The sequence below is a fragment of the Xyrauchen texanus genome, chromosome 44 (assembly GCF_025860055.1).
Source record: "Xyrauchen texanus isolate HMW12.3.18 chromosome 44, RBS_HiC_50CHRs, whole genome shotgun sequence".
NCBI lineage: Eukaryota > Metazoa > Chordata > Actinopteri > Cypriniformes > Catostomidae > Xyrauchen > Xyrauchen texanus.
The window spans coordinates 4193744-4214762 of record NC_068319.1 but is presented as its reverse complement, the minus strand read 5'-3'; the positions used below and the strand labels follow the sequence as shown (position 1 = coordinate 4214762).

Below are 21019 nucleotides of genomic sequence, written 5' to 3'. Positions count from 1 at the left end.
CTCTGCCCGTCAGCACAGAGCTGACGAAGAGGATCTTACTCTCGTCAGTCGGATATAGAGCCGGTTGTTGTGACAAAAGATGGAACACTGCATCACAAAGCCCCTGCACTTCGAGGGTGTTCCATCGTATTTCTCCGGGAGTGCGAGTCGAGGGTTGGGCGTGGCTTGCGAAGGAGAGATGGGCGCGGCCGCTTGGCTGGTTTGGTGCGCCGCGGGCGCGGGTGCGGGTACTCTCTTTGAGAGTACTAAGCAACAAGAAATATTTTAAAACTGTCCAAATTTGTGAAGAGACATTGAATGTCTCATAATGTCTTTGAATTAAATATTACCTTATAATTTACGAATATCAGAGACCCCAGTTATTGATCTAATTTAAATTCACCCAGAAAATGCTTCGACCTAAACATAGACGAGTCCTTTTATTACTTTCTCAATAAATTTTTATCAAAGCAACTGCAAGCTTTTTTCTCTCTTCCAAATACATGTTGTCAATGTTTATTGTGCACACCTCCTGCTTTTTTACACGGCAAACTCTTAAAATCGTCCCTCATGTGGAGGGCAATGCAGTGCTTGATGCTGGGTTCAGCCTCCAGAACCAAATTAAAACTGACACGAGAAGTCGTCTGTCCGAGGCAAAGATGCAAAATGTAATGACAGTCACCTCAGCATCAGTCTCCCTCGATGCGTTTGATTACGCACAGGCGAGTTTAAATCGATGTGGACCAGGAGGAAGGTTTGAGTTGTCGACTGAGTTCTGTTCAGTTCATTTATTATGTGTTTTGTTCATATTTTAATCATATTTGTTTTTTGTAATATTGCGTTGTTCATATGTCGTGTTTTAGTGGCCTCCGCTGTCACTGCGGGGGGAATAACATTAATCTGCTTTTTATAATTATTTCAATATAAATATTTATAATTATTTTTTCATTACATATTAAATTATTGCCATTTGAAGGGCTTTCTCAGCAACTATTATGTATTAATTAAAGTAATACCATGTAATTAATTTGATTTAAAACATGAATCGACTGACAGCCCTAGTTTTTACAAGTGATCTCAGACTTTTGGACCCCACTGTACATGTGGTTACAGTATCTTATGCTGTTGGATTTGACAGACGCTATAATGAGGTGTTTTGGTTGGTTTTCTATGCTTCAAAGATAAGATTGAAATGTAGCATGCAGTCTGAAATGTTTGCATCTACACCAACTGCATTGCTCAAACCCTGTCATGTAGCCTGTTTTGCATCATGTTTGCATTGATTGCCAACTTAGCGTGCTGATTATGTAATTAAGGATTAGTTCCTTGCTGCATCCCATTTTTTAGTTTGTAACAACATTATTTGCCCAGATTATACACTTGAGTTCTGCAATTCCTTTGAGCTAAGACAGGATGTTGATATCAACTGACTGGCCACATTCATGTTCTCACTATATTAGGTCAATCTGCATTAATAGAATGGGTTTTATGACAAGGCAGAACACTCCTCATAATGAGATGTTTTCAATAGTGGAAATGAGCAGATGCAATGAGCTGTAAGACATATAACGCATTATATGTAGCCAATTTTGGTAAATCTAGAAAACAGCCTTCATCATGGATGTTGTTCTTGGTTGTTTGTCTTGCCTTTATGACTCCAGGGGTATGAAGAAATGCAAGCATGCTTAAAGGTCACTGGCAAATTAGTATTTGTTAGAAGTTGTGCACATCAGGGTTGTACGCCGTTTAGAATTGAATTAAAAATGGCTTTTAAAGTCCAATTCAATTGCTCAATTTGAATTGAATGTGAAATGATGAAATTCTACAGTGTTCATCTGTTTACTATTGGAAACCAGCCTAGATTTTGTTGTCATCTCTAATTTAACCTTGCCCATGGTCTTTAAGATTTTCCTTTCTTTGAATATAGAGGTAGCCATTTAAACTACCACAACCACAAAAACTAGCATCAGGCTTCCAAAGCTCAATAATATCATTGTCAAGCTATGTGCAATTTTGTGACATCCACAACCAAACTCTTTGTGTTTCTGATTCCCATGAATCCTCACAGACATGCCACGTAGTCTAAATAGCCTCTCAAAAGCATTGCATGCCTGTTAAACCTTGCAGAGGTGTGGCACTACATGCATTTATGCAAACAATGTAGCGAATGAGCTGATTGAGGGACTAGATTATTTTTAACGGTTTTGTAGTTTGTTGCAATTTTTTGCCTGAGCTGTACGTGTAGCCTCTTCTTCTCCTCCGGCGAGTTGGAGCCAGATTTGCTGGTTTGGACGGAGGTGGTGGGTGGAGTAGTGTGGGGGTGTGTGTATGTGACACATCATTGGCTTGGGCTGTACTTATGTTCAGTATCATCATATTAAACCTGCATGTAACCACGCACGAGTCTGCAAACTACGTTGAAAACATAAGGATTTGTCCTACGTTCTCTTTGTTGGAGTTGCAGGCCAATGCACGTGGAATGTCAGGCTGTCTTTTGTAAATGAAAACACGTTTTTCTTCTTGTTGATTGGGCTTCATTGAAAGACATACAGGTGAGTTTCTTTGCTGTCCATCTTTGTCCAATGACTTTGTCTTTTCTTGACATCTGAATCTCCTCCAACAAGCAACTTGAGACAATGGCTATTGAAGGATCTTGTTTCCTTGCTGTTTTAGTCATTGTAGTGTGCAGTTTTAGCTTGGTGTTTTGAAGCGTATAATGTTTCCACATAAAGTGTGATAGGTATTTGTCCAATCCTGCTTGTGTGTAAAGTTTCTAGACAAAGATTTACAAAAGACTGCATGCAACCTTAAAAACTAAAGTTCTTCAATGGTTTCTTGTAGCTCCATACGTTGACAAAAGAAACCTCTTTGTTGAACAATATTTGACAAGGTTTCTTGAGGTAGTAAACGGTTCTTTGGAGGTGAAATGAGGCTTGGCTCTATACAAATATAAGATCTTCAGTAGTTGAAAAACTTTTCTTATCAAGAACTATTTTCCATTATTTAGGGTTCTTATTGTGTTGCTAAATGGTTCTTTGGAGGTTAAAAAAGTTTATGTTTCATTTAGATTAGCATATTTGTTTCAGTTTCTTGAAGCACCGATACAGGTGGTTTTATGAAGAACTAGAGCATATAAAGTTATTTCTGGTATCAAGCTGTAAAAACGTTTATTTGATAACAGTGGAAACCTGTATGTTGCTCCTCAGGGGGTTTTGTGGCTTGATTTCTACCCAAACTACTAGAAAAAAACTATTCACTGGCCCGTTCGTGTGGCCATTCGTATTCATCATTTATGATGTCATATTGAAGTACCTCACCTAAAAACAACCAATCCAGACTCTTAAGACACACTAAAACATCAAAGCAAGAGGTCTCTGCTTTCAGACTTTTCTAGGAACTGACGTAACTTTTCTGAGCCATTTCTGACTTTTAATCAATTGGTGCGGCAGTGATTTTAGTGGGTGTATGAAGTAGCCACAAGAGTTCAGCACATTGAACATGTTCCACTAACATTTAGCTAACAACTATAAAGTATCCAAGTACTTTGTATGCCTATTATTTTATTAAATTCCATTTTTTTTAAGCGTTTTGCTTGTGCAATCATTGTTTACAATAAATGCCACAGAGTTTGATATCTAATGCAATGACATTCATATATTTTTAAGTGTAGATTAATATATTCATATATACATTCATATATACATAAATGCAGTTGACATATTTTCCTTTGCTTGGTCTATAGGAAGTCTCCTGCTTTATGACTCACTTGATCATCCAACATATTTAAATAACTTGTGCAAGACCAATGACTCATTTTCTCCATAGGTGAATTGATTTTTAATGTTAGCTGATAATACATTTAAAGACAGACCTACAAAGAGCTTTGAGGTTGTTCATCAATGATATTTGCTTCTCTTGAAACCATCAGTCCGTGTTATTTCAACAGATTTAAAAAAAAAAAACTGCTAATAGCAGAATTCCTTAAGATCTGCACTACCCATGATACTAAAGGGAAACAATCCACCAATGAGAGAATCGCAGCCAACAAAGTGCACCAAAAGAGCTCTGCAGTGACCCCCACTTCCATGACGAACTGTGAATGACACAATTGAGTCTCTCTACACTCTCAAACTACATATACACTCACTGAGAAACTTTATTAGAAACACTATGGTCCTAATAAAGTGCCCGAACTTCAAGGTTCGACATGTTGTTCATTCTGAGGCTACGTCTTCATTAATCCGGATACATTTGAAAACGACATTTCGTTTCAAAACGCTCTCCGTCCACACTAACGTATTCCAAAAGTTGCTCGCCCACACTGAAACATATGAAAGCGCTTAAATGGTGTCACTACGCATGCGGGAAATCCCCATTGCATGTACGGTCTAAAACGCAATTGTCCTTGTGTTTCGTCGCCGGACACCAATTCCGAGTAAACTTCCCTTCGCCTTTGAAGGAATGCAATGTGAAAGCTGTACAAAGTGACATTTATTTTTTAACAACGCTATCACAGTGAGTATCAGGTACAACAGCGCCGCTATAACATAGGCTGCCATCTTGATTGTTTTGGTTGGATAGATCACATGACTAAAAATGCGTCATAGTTTTCCAAAGCATCCGTTTTCACAGTCCACACAACAACGAGAAAACGGCGTTTTCAAACGTATCAACTTTGGAGTGCGTTTTCAAAGAGCTCCATTTTTTGCAGTCAAAAATGCCGTCTCAGTGTGGACGGAAGGCCAAAACGGAGAGAAAAAGATACGTTTTCAAACTAAAACATATTAGTGTGGACTAGGCCTAAGATGCTGTTCTGCTCAATAAAATTGTACAAAGTGGTTATCTGAGTTACCGTAGCCTTTCTGTCAGTTTGAACCAGTCTGGTCATTCTCCATTGACCTCACACATCAACAAGGCACCAGAACTGGTGAACTGCCCCTCACTGGATGATTTTGGCACCATTCTGAATAAACTCTTGAAACTGGTGCTTGAAAATCAGCAGATTTACAGAAATACTCAAACCAGCCCATCTGGCACTAACAATCATGCCACGGTCCAAATCACTGAGATCACATTTTTTCCCCATTCTGATGGTTGATGTGAACATTTCTGATGCTCCTGACCCGTATCTGCATGATTTAATGCATTGCACTGCTGCCACGCGATTGGCTGATTAGATAATCGCATGAATAAGAGTACAGGTGTTCCTAATAAAGTGCTCAGTGAGTGTATATTTGCATACAGTGTATAGTTCAATTCAAATTAAATAAACATCATTGTCTATCCCACAGGGATAGAACATTTCCTTTGACGAAAGGCTCACTAAATCAACACATACATTACATTAAAAATACATAAATTACATAAATACAATAAAAAAAACAAAGGCCACGGTATAATATGAATAGTAAAGAATGAGAAAAATTTGAGTATGAAAGCACAAGGACTTAAAAATCGAATCGTGGCTGCTTATTTAAGATAGCAGTTGGGATAAAGGGTGTGAGGCACAGGAATGTTGATGGAAATGTTTCTTAGATCTCAAAGAGTATTAAATTGAGGCAAGATATTTAGCAATTGAATTGTCTCTTTAGCTTTATTTATTTCTTCTTTATCATTCCACTGCATTGCATGTACTTTCATTAGTTATTGTGTGTTGGCGAAGAAATTGATACTTAAAGCCAGAAGAGAGTGGTTTATTTGGAATTTTAAACCAGAGTAGTGATTGTTGTGGCTTTCCCACACCCTTTTGCATTGCTTGTGAAAGGCGTTGGCTTGGTTTTGACAATCCTGCGCAACCGAGAATGCATAAAATGTGTGCATTACCGAGCGGTTTAAGAGTATTGTTTACAAAATAACTGCTTAGTAGTTTCAGGAATACACAGCGATGGTGCTTGTTTATTGAACGGATGCTGCTGGCTCTGGGTAAATGGCATGTTTTGCATGTAATGATAACTGCAGCCTGGCTAATTATGCTACATGCACATACATGTTACTTATGTAAACAAGCCAGTCTCAGATAAATGTCTCAGGCGTTTTATGTTTTGGTCTCGTCAGGAATAGTTTTCATTTTCAAACTCTCTTTCAACGACTGGTTTCACGTTGCTTGCTTGTGCTGTCTTTGGTTGCAGCCTGCGCATCCCGAACATTCAAGATGTGACGTGTTGATTACAACCCAGATCAGACACTTTCACAAAGCTATTATTACCCCATGCCATCTGCGATTGGGGTTGCATTTTTGATCTCTGAGAAGAAATGGAAAAGCCTGCATCATTTTTCCAAGATTTCTTTTTTCTCCCCTTGATAATGCATCAGACTTTGACAGTTGTGCTCCATTGAGGATTTCTGCATATTTTTGTAGAGGCAGAATAAGCCTCGTCCATAAGACAGCTGTCCCAGAAGCTGTGTAATTGTGAGGTCAAATGTCTGATCAGAGAATGATCAGAGCTTTCCAAGTTTTCCTCTGATCAGTTTTTACAAAAGAATCCAAAGTGAACCTCACTACAAAGTAGACCAATCCAATCCTTTTTGAGGCTTTGCCTGCTGCTGTTTCCAGCATCTGTTACTTTCACATTCGCCCATCATTCATCAATCTCAGCTACAAGTTCAGTGTTTTTACAGGGTATTTAATCTTATATAATCTTAATTAATCTTTGATATCAAGGCACAGAAATTCTATTACAGTCTTTTTGCGCATAGGGTCTGATTTCATTCGGGAAGTATTCATATGATCTATGAAGTTTATTGCGTACTGTGCAGTATAACCTGTAAACTACTGTTTTCAGTATGTGTAACAGGACGTAGTTTGCATTAATTCATACTTTGCTTGTCCAACACACCATCATGACGAAGCATCAGTGGGCCACCCTTAATCCACATTTAAATTAGTCGTTTGTAATACTTATATAGTGCTTTTATGTTTTGCTTTTGGAATAAATTATTGTGACTGTAAATTGATCTGCTTGTTGTGTCTTTTACATGGTTGAGAATTGTTTAGGTTTAGGTGTAAGGGTGGGTTTAGGTAAATATCTATATTAAAGTGTAATGTACTGTAGGGCTGTCACGATTATGAAATTTGTCTGACGATTAATTGGTTAAAAAATGATCACAATTATGACGATTAATTGTTTGTTTTAGGACTTTCATGATATACTGTATATAAGACGTGTTTAAAAATAGGTGATTAAATGCGCTTCAGTTTACCATGGATCACGCACGGGGCAATCCTCACAATACTCTCTCCACAAGTTGTTCAAGCTCCATTGTGTGTTGGCTTCATTGCAGATGTAAGTTGTAATATTATATTTATGATGGCTTGTTTATCTAGCAGACAATGTGTAACAACACCTGCACAGGATCTGTTCATCCGAATATCACACCTGCGGGACAGGTACAGGATGGCAACAGCAACTGCCCGAGTTACACCAGGAACGCACAATCCCTCCATCAGTGCTCAGACTGTCCGCAATAGTCTGAGAGAGGCTGGACTGAGGGCTTGTTGGCCTGTTGTAAGGCAGATCCTTTCCAGGCATCACCAGCAACTATGTCGACTATGGGCAGTGACGCCTCCATCGTGAGACTGGCCTGGTCATATATTAATCACTTCATGGTATTCCAGAATATTCCATGCATACAGCAAATCGGCATATTTTGCAAACTATACATACTGTATTCTGCAAAATATGGTACGCAAATAATGTTCCCACCGAAAAAAAAAAATGCTTTTAAATCCTGCTGTACTTATAACCTTTAAAAGAGTCATTGGTGTAAAACTGCTCAGGAGCTGTAGACACTAGCATATCTACCCAGGAATGGCTTTCGCCTTTCACAGCTGTTTAAGAAAAACCTTCATTAAACAAACAGTGTCAGACTGTGATTAGGTGTGATTGTACGAGAAACAGTGGAGGCGGATTGCCAAGTATACGTTGATTAAATGAACAATTTTGAATATGTTTTTATTTATTGGGTAAAACTGACAGGTTTCAGAACTTTTGAAAGTTTGAAAGCATCTTGAGGATGCACCCTGCCGAAACAAACTGTTGGATTTGAAACTCTGAGCAGATGTAGACGTCTAAATTAGTGCAGAGTTGATGGATGTTATGTCTTTGAATAACATATAGCGCTGAAGAAAAGGCTTTCTTTGGGTTTAACAGCTTGAAAAAGTCATAAGTGAATAGGTAATGGAGAATCTCATTACAATTCAATATTTAAGATTCAAATTCAACAGCACATTGTTTAAGTGTTTGAAATGTAAGGTACTGTTTGGGTGCAGCAGCTTCCCATAAAAATAAAAAAAGAACATAATATAATTATTCTCATAGACACCAATGAGCTTAGAAGACTAAATTCTGACCCTATTTTCTTTCTTAAAGGAATATTCCAGGTTCAGTACAAGTTAAGTTCAATGGACAGCATATTTTTGGCTTCATATTTCTGCCTTTAAACCCTCAAAAAATGGCCCCATTCACTTCCATTGTAAGTGCCTCACTGCAACTTCAAATTTAGCTGATTTTAAAGAAAAGGACAGTAGAGTCTAAATCATTTTTGTTGTAATCAACATTATGCCTTTTACCTGAAACAGTTTCCTAAAAAATGAGCCATTGTTTTCACATGCATGCCTAAATTGCTTCAAAGATGTTAAACATCGGCTGGCAAACAATTTTTACAATTAAATGAAAGCAAAACCAAAGTTCTGATTTTAGGTTTCTCCATGTCCTCATTAGTTAGATCCTCTTTCGTCGAATGTACAACATCATGTAAGAAGTCTTGGAGTGATTTTAGATTCATCTTAACTTTTCAATAAGCAGATCAGTGCCACCTGAGATCTATCGCAAAAGTCAAACATTTTCTTTCCAATAAGGACTTGGGAATTGTGATCCACTCACTAATTTCATCAAGGTTAGACTACTGTAACTCAGTGTACAATGGTCTCCCTCAAACTGTGTTATCCCGACTACAGCTGGTTTAAAATGCAGCGGCTAAGCTTTTAACAGAGTCAAGAAAGAGGGATCACATTACCGCTGTATTAGTGTCTCTACACTGACTTCCTGTAAAATTCCTGCTTCATGCCTACAAGACACTATCTGGTCTCATGCCCAAATACATCAGTGACCTTCTCCTCCCTTACTCCTCCACTGGAGCACTCATGTCTTCTGATCAACTTCTTTTGAGGGTTCCTCGTTTCGCTATAGATATAAGGGCGATCGTGCCTTCTCTGTGGTAGGTCCTAATCTCTGGATCAGTCTCCCTTTACATGTGAGGTCAGCTTCTTCGGTAGCCATTTTTAAATCATCTTTGAAAATGTATTTTAATTCTGTAGCTTTTGAATAAGACTTTGAATAGGTTATATTAGGTAAACATGATGCAGTTTTTAATTGGTAAATGGTCTGCGCTTATATAGCGCTTTTTTAAGCCTTAACGGTATTCAAAGCGCTTTACACTGCATCTCATTCACCCATTCACACACCAATGGCGGAAGAGCTGCTATGTAAGGTATGTAAGCTAGCCTGCCATTGGGAGCAACTTGGGGTTCAGTGTCTTGCCCAAGGACACTTTGGCATGTGGAGTCATGTGGGCCGGGATTCGAACCACCAACCCTGCGATTAGTGTCCGACCCGCTCTACCAACTGAGCCTTTGTAAAGCACTTAGTGTCAACTTCTGTTGTTTTTAAATGTGCTCTTTAAATAAAAGTTGACTTGACAAACCTTCAGGTCAAAACAGTAACCTTATCAGTGTGGCAGCGTCATTATCCTATTTTTCACTGTGATAGGAAGTTCTACAACTAAAATCAGTTGACTTTAGCACCCCTTGTTGTATAGAAAAAGCAATTAAATACATTAAAATACAATTTTAAAGATTTTTGAAAATGGGTAAAATGAACAGTTTTTGCATAGAGCCACATTAAAAGCCCCATAACGCTTTGATCTAACCAAACAAGACCTTAAAAATGAACATACCGAAAGGAAAGTTTGTTCTGATCCACAATCTAAAACGATATTAAGATATTTCTAAAACTTCTTGAGTTGAAGGCACCCCAACTTTGAAAAACAACACTCAAAATTGTTCCCCCCCATTTTTAGACTATAATACCATTGGCATATAATACAACAAGGGGTGCTGAAGTCAAATGATTGTAGTAATATACCAACCCATATCTGTGTAAAACTAAAATAATTACACTGCTACTTTTCTACAGTCATTTTCTTGACCTGTAGTTTTGCTCCAAAATCATAGACAAAAATTTGTATTTTGTCATTTTAAACAATACTTCTTGATATTTTATATTTTGGCTATCATCATCATTTATGGGCAGTTTCTTACATTTCGTTGATTTGACGTGGAGTGATGCATCATCTCATGTAGGTGTCCAGGTGTCATATTTGACATATAAGCTCATTATGATGCCACATGAAGTGTTTCAGTATAAGGAAACAATTACTCCTCTCTGTAAGACAGTCATTACATTCACTCACCATCCTGCTTAGAAATCGGGCGTTGACAGATCGTAAACTGAACCTCATGCCTTTGTTGTAGTTTAAGGAAATGAATCTACTTCATTGTGTTTGACATTCAATGACATTCAAACATCTTAATACCCTTTATTATCATTTCTGCCTCCTGGTTCATTTTCCATTTAATATCTGAGCCTGTATCAGCGAACCTGAATTAGTGCACTCTAATGGCATACAATCCCACACATTGTTTCCCTTAAGATTTTTTTTCAGTAGCGGTGCTGTTGTGCACGCCTCCACTAATCCACAACACCGCTGCTGAATTTGCACATTTGATTTATTAACAAAATGATAGAACATGAATCAATCATTTCACAGCTTCTGTAGTTAAGTTATATCAAACATTACAAAAACCTATTACTACAATAAATGTCACATTTATTTAGTGGAGTGAATTAGATGATGTTTCTCTGTCTGTCATTCAGATTTGTTCACGGATTCATTCAGTGACCATTTTTGCAAATCACATCTTAACCAGTAGGTGGCAACAAATGGCTAAAACACTGAGTTCTCAACCGAAACAAGTTTGATTGTACTTTTTTTAAATGTGCTTATCTACAAATGTACTAAGATAATATAGAGTTTAAGAGTGTTTAAGCATCATGAGCGTTTCTCCCACAAATGACAACAAAGCATAACTATCAATTTGTGAACTGCTGTGCATGACTATACAACAAAAAACTTGGGGTACTTCTGAATTACATCTTGATGCCATTGTAATGTCATCCAGATACTTATTTCCATGTTGAACGAGGTTACCAAAGAAAACGAACGACATACTCCTCTCCTTCAGCCGGTCAACAGATCTTGATCCTCGCTCATTTAGTGAAAGGGCATATCTGTGCAGTCGGTCAAACCAATGAAATGGTCCTTCACAGCCTGCACTCAATTTACTATTGGCTCACACTATAGTCAGTCTTTACAATCTAGAGCTCATTGGCTTCGAAAGGGAGCGACGTCAGTGAATGAGTGCATTTCGGAGAAACACTTCCAACTTATTATCATGATTTACTCACCCTCATGTCATTCCAAACCTGTATGACTTTCTTTCCTCCCTGGAATGGAAGTAATGCTGATTTATATGACACGTCATGACATTCATCAATAGATTTTTATGGTTTGTTTTCTTCTACCACACCCATTGGGTTGACTTCAAGGAAAGCAAAACAAATTATTTTCCCTAAACCGAAACCCAAAGGCTGCCACCAGTGACCTCTTGTTCTTGGTTAAGAATTGTTAAGCCAAAGTACACTGTCAAAATTGGTCCATTTACTCAAATACTAAACAGTATATAATAGCTGATTATCTATCTCAGAGGTCATTTTTATTTCTCAGAGGTTGCTCTTCCAAAACTCTGGAGACTTAAAGGAAAAAAACAAAAATTATCCCATTATTTACTCAGCCTCATGCCGTCCCAAACTCGCATCACTTTCTTCTGCTAAACACAAACCAATATTTTTTTAAAGAATTTATGAGGTGTTTTTTACCTCCAAAAAGGATGTAAAGACAGCGTAAAAGTAATCAATATGACATGAGTGGTTTAATCCATGTCTTCTGAAGATTTATAGAGAATAAGGACATTGGAATACTTCTGGGCTGTCTTTACATCCTTTTGCAGCTTGAAAGTTTTCGACCCCAATTGATAAAAACACCTCGTGCATTCTTCAAAAAAATCTTTGTTTAGGATGGCATAAGGGTGAGTAAATAATGAGATTGAACTATGGTTTTAAGGGTCTATTCTCGCACACCTTGTTTCTGCATGATTTTCCATTGTTTTTCTATGTAAACATACAGTAGACAGATGTCTATTCTGTGTTAGGTTCAAAACAACTTTTACTGTTAAAATTCCGTCTCGAGACACATGCGTTCCACTCAGTCGTAATTATTTATTTGCTATAAGCTGATGTTAGGGCTTTCCATCATCACATCACTGTATTTCTGTGCAGTCTTTCGGTTCTAATAAATGGGAAAGTGTCTGTCGGATTTCTCAGCTCATCTCAGATTGTGATTGTTCTGTGTGTGTGGCAGTCCATAGGTTTTGTTAGGTGTTGAGAATGCCAGAGGAAGAGCTTAGAAATCCCTCACAAATGGATGAACAGACAGATGAAGAGGTTGGCAGTCATTTCCAGTCAATTTTTCACAGACTTTTTGCTGGCTAAAAGTGGCAAACATCCATGAAACTTTCCATCTTGTCCGAGGCTCGTCTGGGTTTCAGGCCTCTGTCAGTTTGATGGAAGTCTCCGGGCAAAGTCTGCACTCGTGGGCGTGTTTGGACACGTCTTGCGTCGTTTCTGTTGTATGCTTTGTTCAATCTGCCGTTTATTTGTATGATTTACTGGCTCAGGTTTTGTATTGGTGAGCTGTTGTAGTACACTACAAATCGACTCTACTGTAAACTTAGTGTGGGTGTTTTGCCACCTGTTCTCATTTCTGTATTAACAGAACACCTCATCTGACATCATAACTATGTGACTTAATGAGCTATCTGGTTGTCTACTGTCTATGGGGCCGTTCAGTTTTACCAGAAAATGGGATTGCAATTTTGTCATTTTGGGCCGTAATAGTCTGAAAAGGTGACTATGGTTTGGAACAGCCTTTGCAATGTGAGCACACCTAATAATCCCTAAAAATGTTGCCTAGGTGGACAGTTTAATAGATTTTAGCACAGAGCACATATGTTTTATTGACCATTGATACAGTATCTGTAGACAGCAATACATAACCTAAACATGTGTCTAAACCAATTTTATTCTGTGTCTTTTGGCTCTCTGATTAGCAATATTTGTGTTTTTCTCTTTTAGCACTTTGACGGTGTGAAGAATTACAAGCTGGAGCATTTTTCAGGATGAAAAAGATCAATTGCACAACGGCAAACACACTGGGAACTGTAAGTGAATTTCAGGACTTCTGTTTACTGTTCAAAGTGTGAATGTACTGTATGTTTACACAATTGGCAGATGCTTTTATCCAAAGCAACTAACACTGCATTCAAGGTATACATTTTGATTATTACATTAACTCCCTGTGAATCGAACCCATGACCTTAGTGTTCTTTGCACGATGCTCTACCGATTGAGCCACAGGAATAAGACATCAACTCCATCATTGTAGTCATGGATGTGAGGCAAAGCAAAATTGTTCACCATTAAGAAAAGCCTTTATTGATGGAACAGTCATCACAGCCTTCAGTCTTGCTAGGTCAAGTTCTTGTGTGCTTTTATTTTTAAGTGTGATCACAGAGTGATCCTTCGCTTCTGAGATTTGATGCACCATGCTGAAAGCTTTCGGCGAGATGTGAAAATATTAAAATTTTCTTTGCTGGAAAAAAGTTGAAGGGGAAATACTAATATAAGGCATAATAAAGCTGTGTTTATATGTACTCTTCTGGTTTTACTCATTATTGAAAATCCAGCTACAAAAACAATTACACACAGCAGTCTTGTATTGAAGTCAACATGAACCTATTAGGGTTGTCACGATACCAGAATTTCAGTAGTTGGTGCAATTGAAAACACTCTCATCATTTACTCACCCTCATGCCATCCCATATATGTATGACTTTTTTTCTTCTGCAGAACATAAATTAAGACTTTTAGAAGAATATTTCTGCTCATGAGGTCCATTTAATGCAAGTGAATGGGTGCCAAAATGTTGAAGGTCCAAAAAGCACATAAAGGCAGTATAAAAGTAATCCATACGACTTCAGTGGTTCAATCCATATTTTCAGAAGTGATGTGACAGGTGTGGGCATGAAACAGATAAATATTTAAGTAAACTGTTGCTAGAAATTCTTCTCCCTGCCCAGCAGGAGGTGTATACATGAAGAATGTGAGTCACCAAAAACACAAGAAGAAGAATGTGAAAGTTAATTTGGAGATTGACTGAGCAGGGAGGATAATTTACAGTAAATATTTACTAATATATTGATCTGTTTCTCACCCACACCTATCAAATCCCTTCTGAAGACATGGATTTAACCACTGGAGATTCATGGATTACTCTTATGCAGCTTTTATGTGATTTTTACAGCTTCACTTGCATTGTATGTAGCAAAAGAGCCGATATATATTCTTCTAAAAATCTTTGCTTGTTGTCTGCTGATGAAAGAAAGTCATACACATCAGGAATGTCAAGAGGGTGAGTAAATGATGAGAGAATTTTTTTTTTTTTGAGTGAACTACCCCTTTAAAGTGACATTCCAATGTAAATAATACATTAAAACAAATGCATGTTTCCTTCAAGTGTTTCTTAATTAAATATGCATTGCTTATGTGTTTTTAAGTAGGGCCCTACAGAAATCTGTTTAATTTTTTCTCTGTTTTCCCCTTTTCTGTTCTTTTAAGTATTCCATGTCATCATCAAAATGGTGTCTAAGCTAATTAATTGCTCAATCTTTGAAAATGGATCAGTTACTTTTCAATATACCATTGGATGTTTTACCAAACTTTAATTTAGTACAACAGCACTCTTCCTTGTGATATATTGCATAATTTGTACCATTATATTTACTATTATTATTTTTGAATCATTATAATTATTACTACATATTTGTAATATATTTCTGTCACAATTTCTTACATTTTTAGGCATTTATTTTGAAGTGAGCTTTTATTTTGAAGTGTGTTTGTGAGGGAAGTTTCACATCTCCAGATAAACAGTTCGGTACATGGCCCAGTGTGATCATTAAAGTAAAAATGCTGTGATATAATTATATACAGTAAATATATAGTCTCCATGTGCTGCACGCTTCACAGTGGATTACTGCTCTGTCATTTCATACAATGCAAATGATTCTTAATTTTTAGTTTCCAGTGTATGAGCAGTCGGCTTCACACATTCAGTTTAAAGCACGCAGCTCAAGCAGACTAAGATCACAGCCATTCTTGGTTTAATAATGACACTACAGGGTTCGTGCAGATACTTCAAAAGTCTTACCATTTCTTAAATTCAGTTTTACAAAATTTAAGGTCATAAACATTCTTAAATATCTGAAATAATACAACAAAAGAGGTCTAAAATTTGGGAGTAGAAAGATAGGAATCGTGATATGACCTAATGTGAATATCAAACTTTAAAAGAATATGATTTAATTAAATAAATACATGCGCTGCATACTTTAAAGTGAAAAAGCGGCACTGTTGTATTTTCTCCAAGCACGCGGGGGTTTGTGAGTGTTTTCAGCTGTTGCAGAGCAGTTTGCAGTCATTAGGCCATATCGGAAATTTGATGACAAGCATTTCAAAATAAGAGTCCCCTGTGTATTTCAAAGTTAAAGTGCCTTTAAAATTAATGTGATATACACTGATCAGCCACAGCATTAAAACCACTGATAGGTGAAGTGAATAACATTGATTATATCATTACAATGGCACCTGTTGTCAAGGGGTGGGATATATTAGGCAGCAAGTGAACAGTCAGTTCTTGAATTTCATGTGTTGGAAGCAGGAAAAATGGGCAAGCGTAAGGATCTGAGCGACTTTGACAAGGGCCAAATTGTGATGGCTAGACAACTGGGTCAGTTTCTCCAAAACGGCAGGTCTTGTGGGGTGTTCGTGGTATGCAGTGTTTAGTACCTACCAAAAGTGGTCCAAGGAAGGAAAACCGGTGAACCGGCAACAGGGTCATTGGTGCCCAAGGCTCATTGATGAGCGTGGGGGGCAAAGGCTAGCCCGTCTTGTCCGATCCCATAGAAGAGCTACTGTAGCTGAAAAACTTAATGCTGGCCATGATGGAAAGGTGCATCTTAGCTAGCTGCGAATGGGGCTGTGTAGCTGCAGAGAGAACTGGACCATGGAGCAATGGAAGAAGGTGGCATGGTCTGATGAATCACATTGTCTTTTAGATCATGTGGACAGCTGAATGCATATGCGTCATTTACATGGGGAAGAGATGGCAGCAGGATGCACTATGGGAAGAAGGCAGGCCGGTCGAGGCAGTGTGATGCTCTGGGCAATGTTTTGCTGGGAAACCTTGGGTTCTGGCATTCGTGTTCACTTCGACACGTACCACCTACCTAAAGATTGTTGCAGAACACGTACACCCCTTCATGGCAACGGTATTCCCTGATGGCAGTGGCCTCTTTCAGCAGGATAATGCACACACAAAAACACACACACACACACACACAGGCACACACACACACACACACAGGCACACACACACACAAAATAAAAATGTAATTATATTTAGCATAAATGTAAAGCATAAATTTGCGACCATTTGCGATCGGTGGGGCGCGTGGTGAGTTGTGTATTAATGCAGTGTATAATAGCGTGAAGCCTCCACAAACACTACGTCTCCCTGCGCTAATGCGCTCAACAAGCCACATTATAAGATGCGCGGGTTGACGGTCTCAGACACGGAGTCAACTGAGATTGGTCCTCCGCCACCCTGATTGAGGCGAGTCACTACGCCACCACAAGGACTTAGAGTGCATTGGGAATTGAGCATTCCAAATTGGGGAAATAAGGGGAGAAAAAAAAGTACCAAGTAGGCAGTACTAAATAATACACAGTATTTTTTCACATTGTTGTGATGAGAATTGTGGGTAAATGTGTGTAACTGTCATAAAAATAATGTAAAATGGCTTTATTTTCTAAATTTAATTTCCGATTTCTTATTGTTTGTTATGATTTTCTTCACCTTGCCGTATGTCAAGACAATTGTCTCATTTGTGCTTCATTAGGAACTTCATTATGTCTCTTGAGCTATCAAAGAGCAGCCTCTGAGCCTTTTTGTTGTTATTTTTTATAGTCAATAGTCTATGTTGGCAAACAATGTTCCTAACTCAATTGAAGCCTTAATGGATTTCTGTTTGTATGCCGTAATATTCCTTCTGTTGCGATGTTTAATGTGTTCTATATTGAATATACTGAGTGCTGCAGTAATGTTCCACTATTTTCCCTAATCAGCTGTCTCCTCCCGGTCTCTGTGTCATCACTGTGCTGTGATTGGCTGATTCATAGAAAGGGCACAACCTGTTTTTCAGGCGACGGGTGTCAACATGCCCTTTAGGCAAAGCCGGTTTATTCAGAGGTTTGTGTGTCTCTGTACAGAGATGCATGTCATGTAGCATCTGGCTGTCAGTGAGATGTCTACGTCGCTTTTTCTGTCATGAGGGAGACTTTCCATAGACTTCTAATGTTTTTACTGAGCTAGTGATATTTTCTATCCCCTAACTCTTAACCTGACCCTCAAAGACACGCTTTTTCATTTTTAGATTTTCTTAAAGGCCTTATTTAGTGAGAGCATCCTGATAGCTCATTGAACATTAATATTTTACCAGCAGAAAATCTCAGATCAAAAGAACAAAACGAAAGAACAATCTGGCTTTCATATGCACTCAACAGTGCATTTATTACAGGGACAATCCCCCCGGAGCAACCTGGAGTTAAGTGCCTTGCTCAAGGACACAATGGTGGTGGCTGTGGGGATCGAACCAGCGACCTTCTGATTAATAGTGATGTGCTTAGACCACTACGCCACCACCACTCCGTTTTAAAATGATTGCAATAATTTTTTTTATTATTATTTAATCCAGCATAAATTAATTTCAGCACATCAACCGGAATACTAACCTGATGTACTGTATAATACTTCACCATTTAAATGTATATATATTCTTACAGTTTAAATCATTTTTTTCACATAACATTAATGAGATTCACCTAGTCATGTGACCTCATCAGCCAATCACACTGAGCAGTGTCACATTGCCTGCTTTGCCAGTACCTGAAGGCAGCTAGTATTCGGCATTGTGTAAAACAGCAGTGGAATATTATGTGAACACTTTCACATAGTGCTTCTGTGAGTTATTGAGATATCTGTATGCATACCAGACTGTGTCACTCTCTCCGTGCTGTAGCCGGCTGCTGTCTGATCGGTGCGGTGTGGACACATGTACATCCTCTCCAGTAGTGCCAGTGATTGTTTCGCTGATGCTGAAGAACATTAGGCTCAGACCTGTGATGGCTGTCTGGATGATGCGGTCGGAAGGCTGCTTGTGTCCTAGCTGCAGTAATGGGACAGGAGAGCTCAAACACTTCAGAGCCACACAGTCGAGTGTCCTGTCAAAGACAGCAGGGCTCAGTGTGCACTAGATTTGACTATGTACCCTTCACCCATCCCTGCCACTTACAATATGAAACAATGAAACACTGCAACTGCCAGCCCAGTTTAACAACCTCTAGCTCTGTTTTCATGAGCTCATGCACAATACTGCAGGGGTGAATCTCACAAAACCTGTCAAGAATATGTCCTGGTCATATTTCACACCAAAACCAAATAAAAGAAGAAAGTCTATATTGCTAAAGGACAACTGATCCTATTTTTAGGACCATTATGATTTTTGCATTGCAACATTTTCATTGCAAATATGAACAGTTTACCCACAAATTCTTATTACGGTAATGCAAAAACCTGATTTAACTGTAAAAAGAAATATTCAAATTGTAAAGTATTCATACATCATGGTACTATTTGTTGTGCTGCCTTCAAATAATGCTGATTTAAATAAAAAATCCTTGTCTTACAGATATGTTTTACTATTATACAGTAGAAAATTACTTTATTACAGTAATGAACATTAATAACTTTTTGTGTTTTTTTAATTATAAGATTTTTTGTATTGTGATATTTTCATGACAATAAGCACACCCCCATACTCATTACTCTATGTATGAATTGTATAAATACAATATTTACATTGTATTTAAAAGTATATATTCATCATGTTAGTATTTGTTGTACTGCCTTTCATTTATGATATTTAAAATAAATTGTATTGCAAATATTTTTTAATGTTGTACAGAATAAAATTACTTTATTACAGTAATTAGAATAATCATGTGAATTAAAAAAGCATTGCGAAAAAAAACTTTCAGATGCACTACGGTAATGAGAATTTGGTGGGCGGGGGTGGGCGGGGTTACTTAATTATTTAGAAAATTATGTCACAATACCAAAAAATCTTAACAGGCCCAAAAAAGGTTTATTTTCTTAAAACAAAGCATAATTTCTCATTTAAATCTAATTAACTTTTTATTACTTTTTTATAAAAAAAATATTTTAATTTATAAGAGATTTCTTGTATTTTATTTTTAATAATGACATTTATTTTAGTCCATGCACTTCCTTTGACTTTTCATTTTGGATATGTGAAGCATTTTGAGCTGCAATTTATGTGTGAAAGGTGAAAAAAAAATTACACAATCACAATCTGTTTTAGCTTTTAACACGCAGTGTTCACAATGTTTGAAAAAGTATGTGAACCCTTAGGCTAATGACGTCAACAACAGCAAATTAGAGTCAGGAGTTGGCAAACCTCTCATGCTATTGATGAATCGAGATTGGCGGTGTGGGTTAGAGCTATACTTATAAAAGCATTCAAACAATTTGAGTTTGCTATGCACAAGAAGCATCTGCTGACGTGGACCTGCCTCGCAAAAAAGAGATCTCAGAAGACCTACAATCAAGAATTTATGCTTTGCATAACACTGGAAAGGGTTACAAAGTTATCTAGATGAGCATAGATATTCATCTGTCCACAGTTAGACAAACTGTCTATAAATGAAGATGATTTAGTACTGTGGCTACTCTCCCTAACCCAGCCATGATGACTCAAATGGCACACCGCAGAATGCCCAATGAGTTTAAAAAGAACCTGTGATGAGGAGGGCTAATCAGCTGGGAGGGGGATAATAATGAGCCGGAGGCACCATTTCAAGAGAGAGAGCCAGATGTGGCCACTGTGTGTGTGTGTCCATGTGTTTGTGTTTAAGTTGATTTGAGTTCATTTATGTTATTAAAACCTACATTGACTGTTCAGCCGCCTCCTCCTTGCCCACTTTACTCATTACAGAACCTTAGAGTGACAGATAAAGACTTGAAGGAATCACTGGAACTGGTTAACATCTCTGTTCATGAGTCTATTACATGAAAAACATTAAACAAGCATGGTAGGACACCACGAAAGAAGCCGCTGCTTTCCAACAAAAACATTGCTGCATGTCTGAAGTTTGCCAAAGATGATCTTGATACTCCACAATGCTACTGGGAAAATGTTTTGAGGACTGATGAAACTAAGGTTGAATTGTTTGGGTAGAACACGCAGCACTACAAATGGTGTAAAAAGGTCACCACATACCAACATGAAAACATCATCCCAACGGTGAAGTATGGTGGAGGGAGCATCATGATTCGGGGCTGCTTTGCTGCTTCGTGGCCTGGACCGCTTGCCATCATCGAGGGAAAAATGAATTCCCAAATTTATTAAGATATCCTATAGGATAATGTCAGACTATGCTCCAGCTGAAGATCAGTAGAAGTTGGGTGATGCAGCAGGACAATGACCGTAAACATCAAAGTATATCTAGTACAGAATGGCTTCAAAAAAGAAAATCCAACTTTTGAAGTGGCCCAGTCAGAGTCCAGACCTTAACCCAATAGAGATGCTGTGGAATGACCTCAAAAGAAGAAGAATATGGCTGAGCTGAACCAAAATTCGGAATGTTGTGCAGGTCTAATCCGCAGC

The 21019-nt window shown here is 38.0% G+C and overlaps 1 protein-coding gene across 2 annotated transcripts in view; it reads left to right on the top strand.

Annotated features, from left to right (window-relative positions):
- The first annotated feature begins 2396 nt into the window (after nucleotides 1-2396).
- LOC127636525 (cAMP-specific 3',5'-cyclic phosphodiesterase 4D-like) overlaps nucleotides 2397-21019 on the top strand; it is a 268642-nt gene continuing 250019 nt past the window's right edge. For both annotated transcript variants that reach the window (XM_052117068.1, XM_052117067.1), the window contains exons 1-2: nucleotides 2397-2531; nucleotides 13290-13375. In XM_052117068.1, coding sequence (XP_051973028.1) covers nucleotides 13334-13375 — 42 coding nt within the window. In that variant the 5' untranslated portion in view covers nucleotides 2397-2531; nucleotides 13290-13333. The remainder of the gene's footprint in view (nucleotides 2532-13289; nucleotides 13376-21019) is intronic.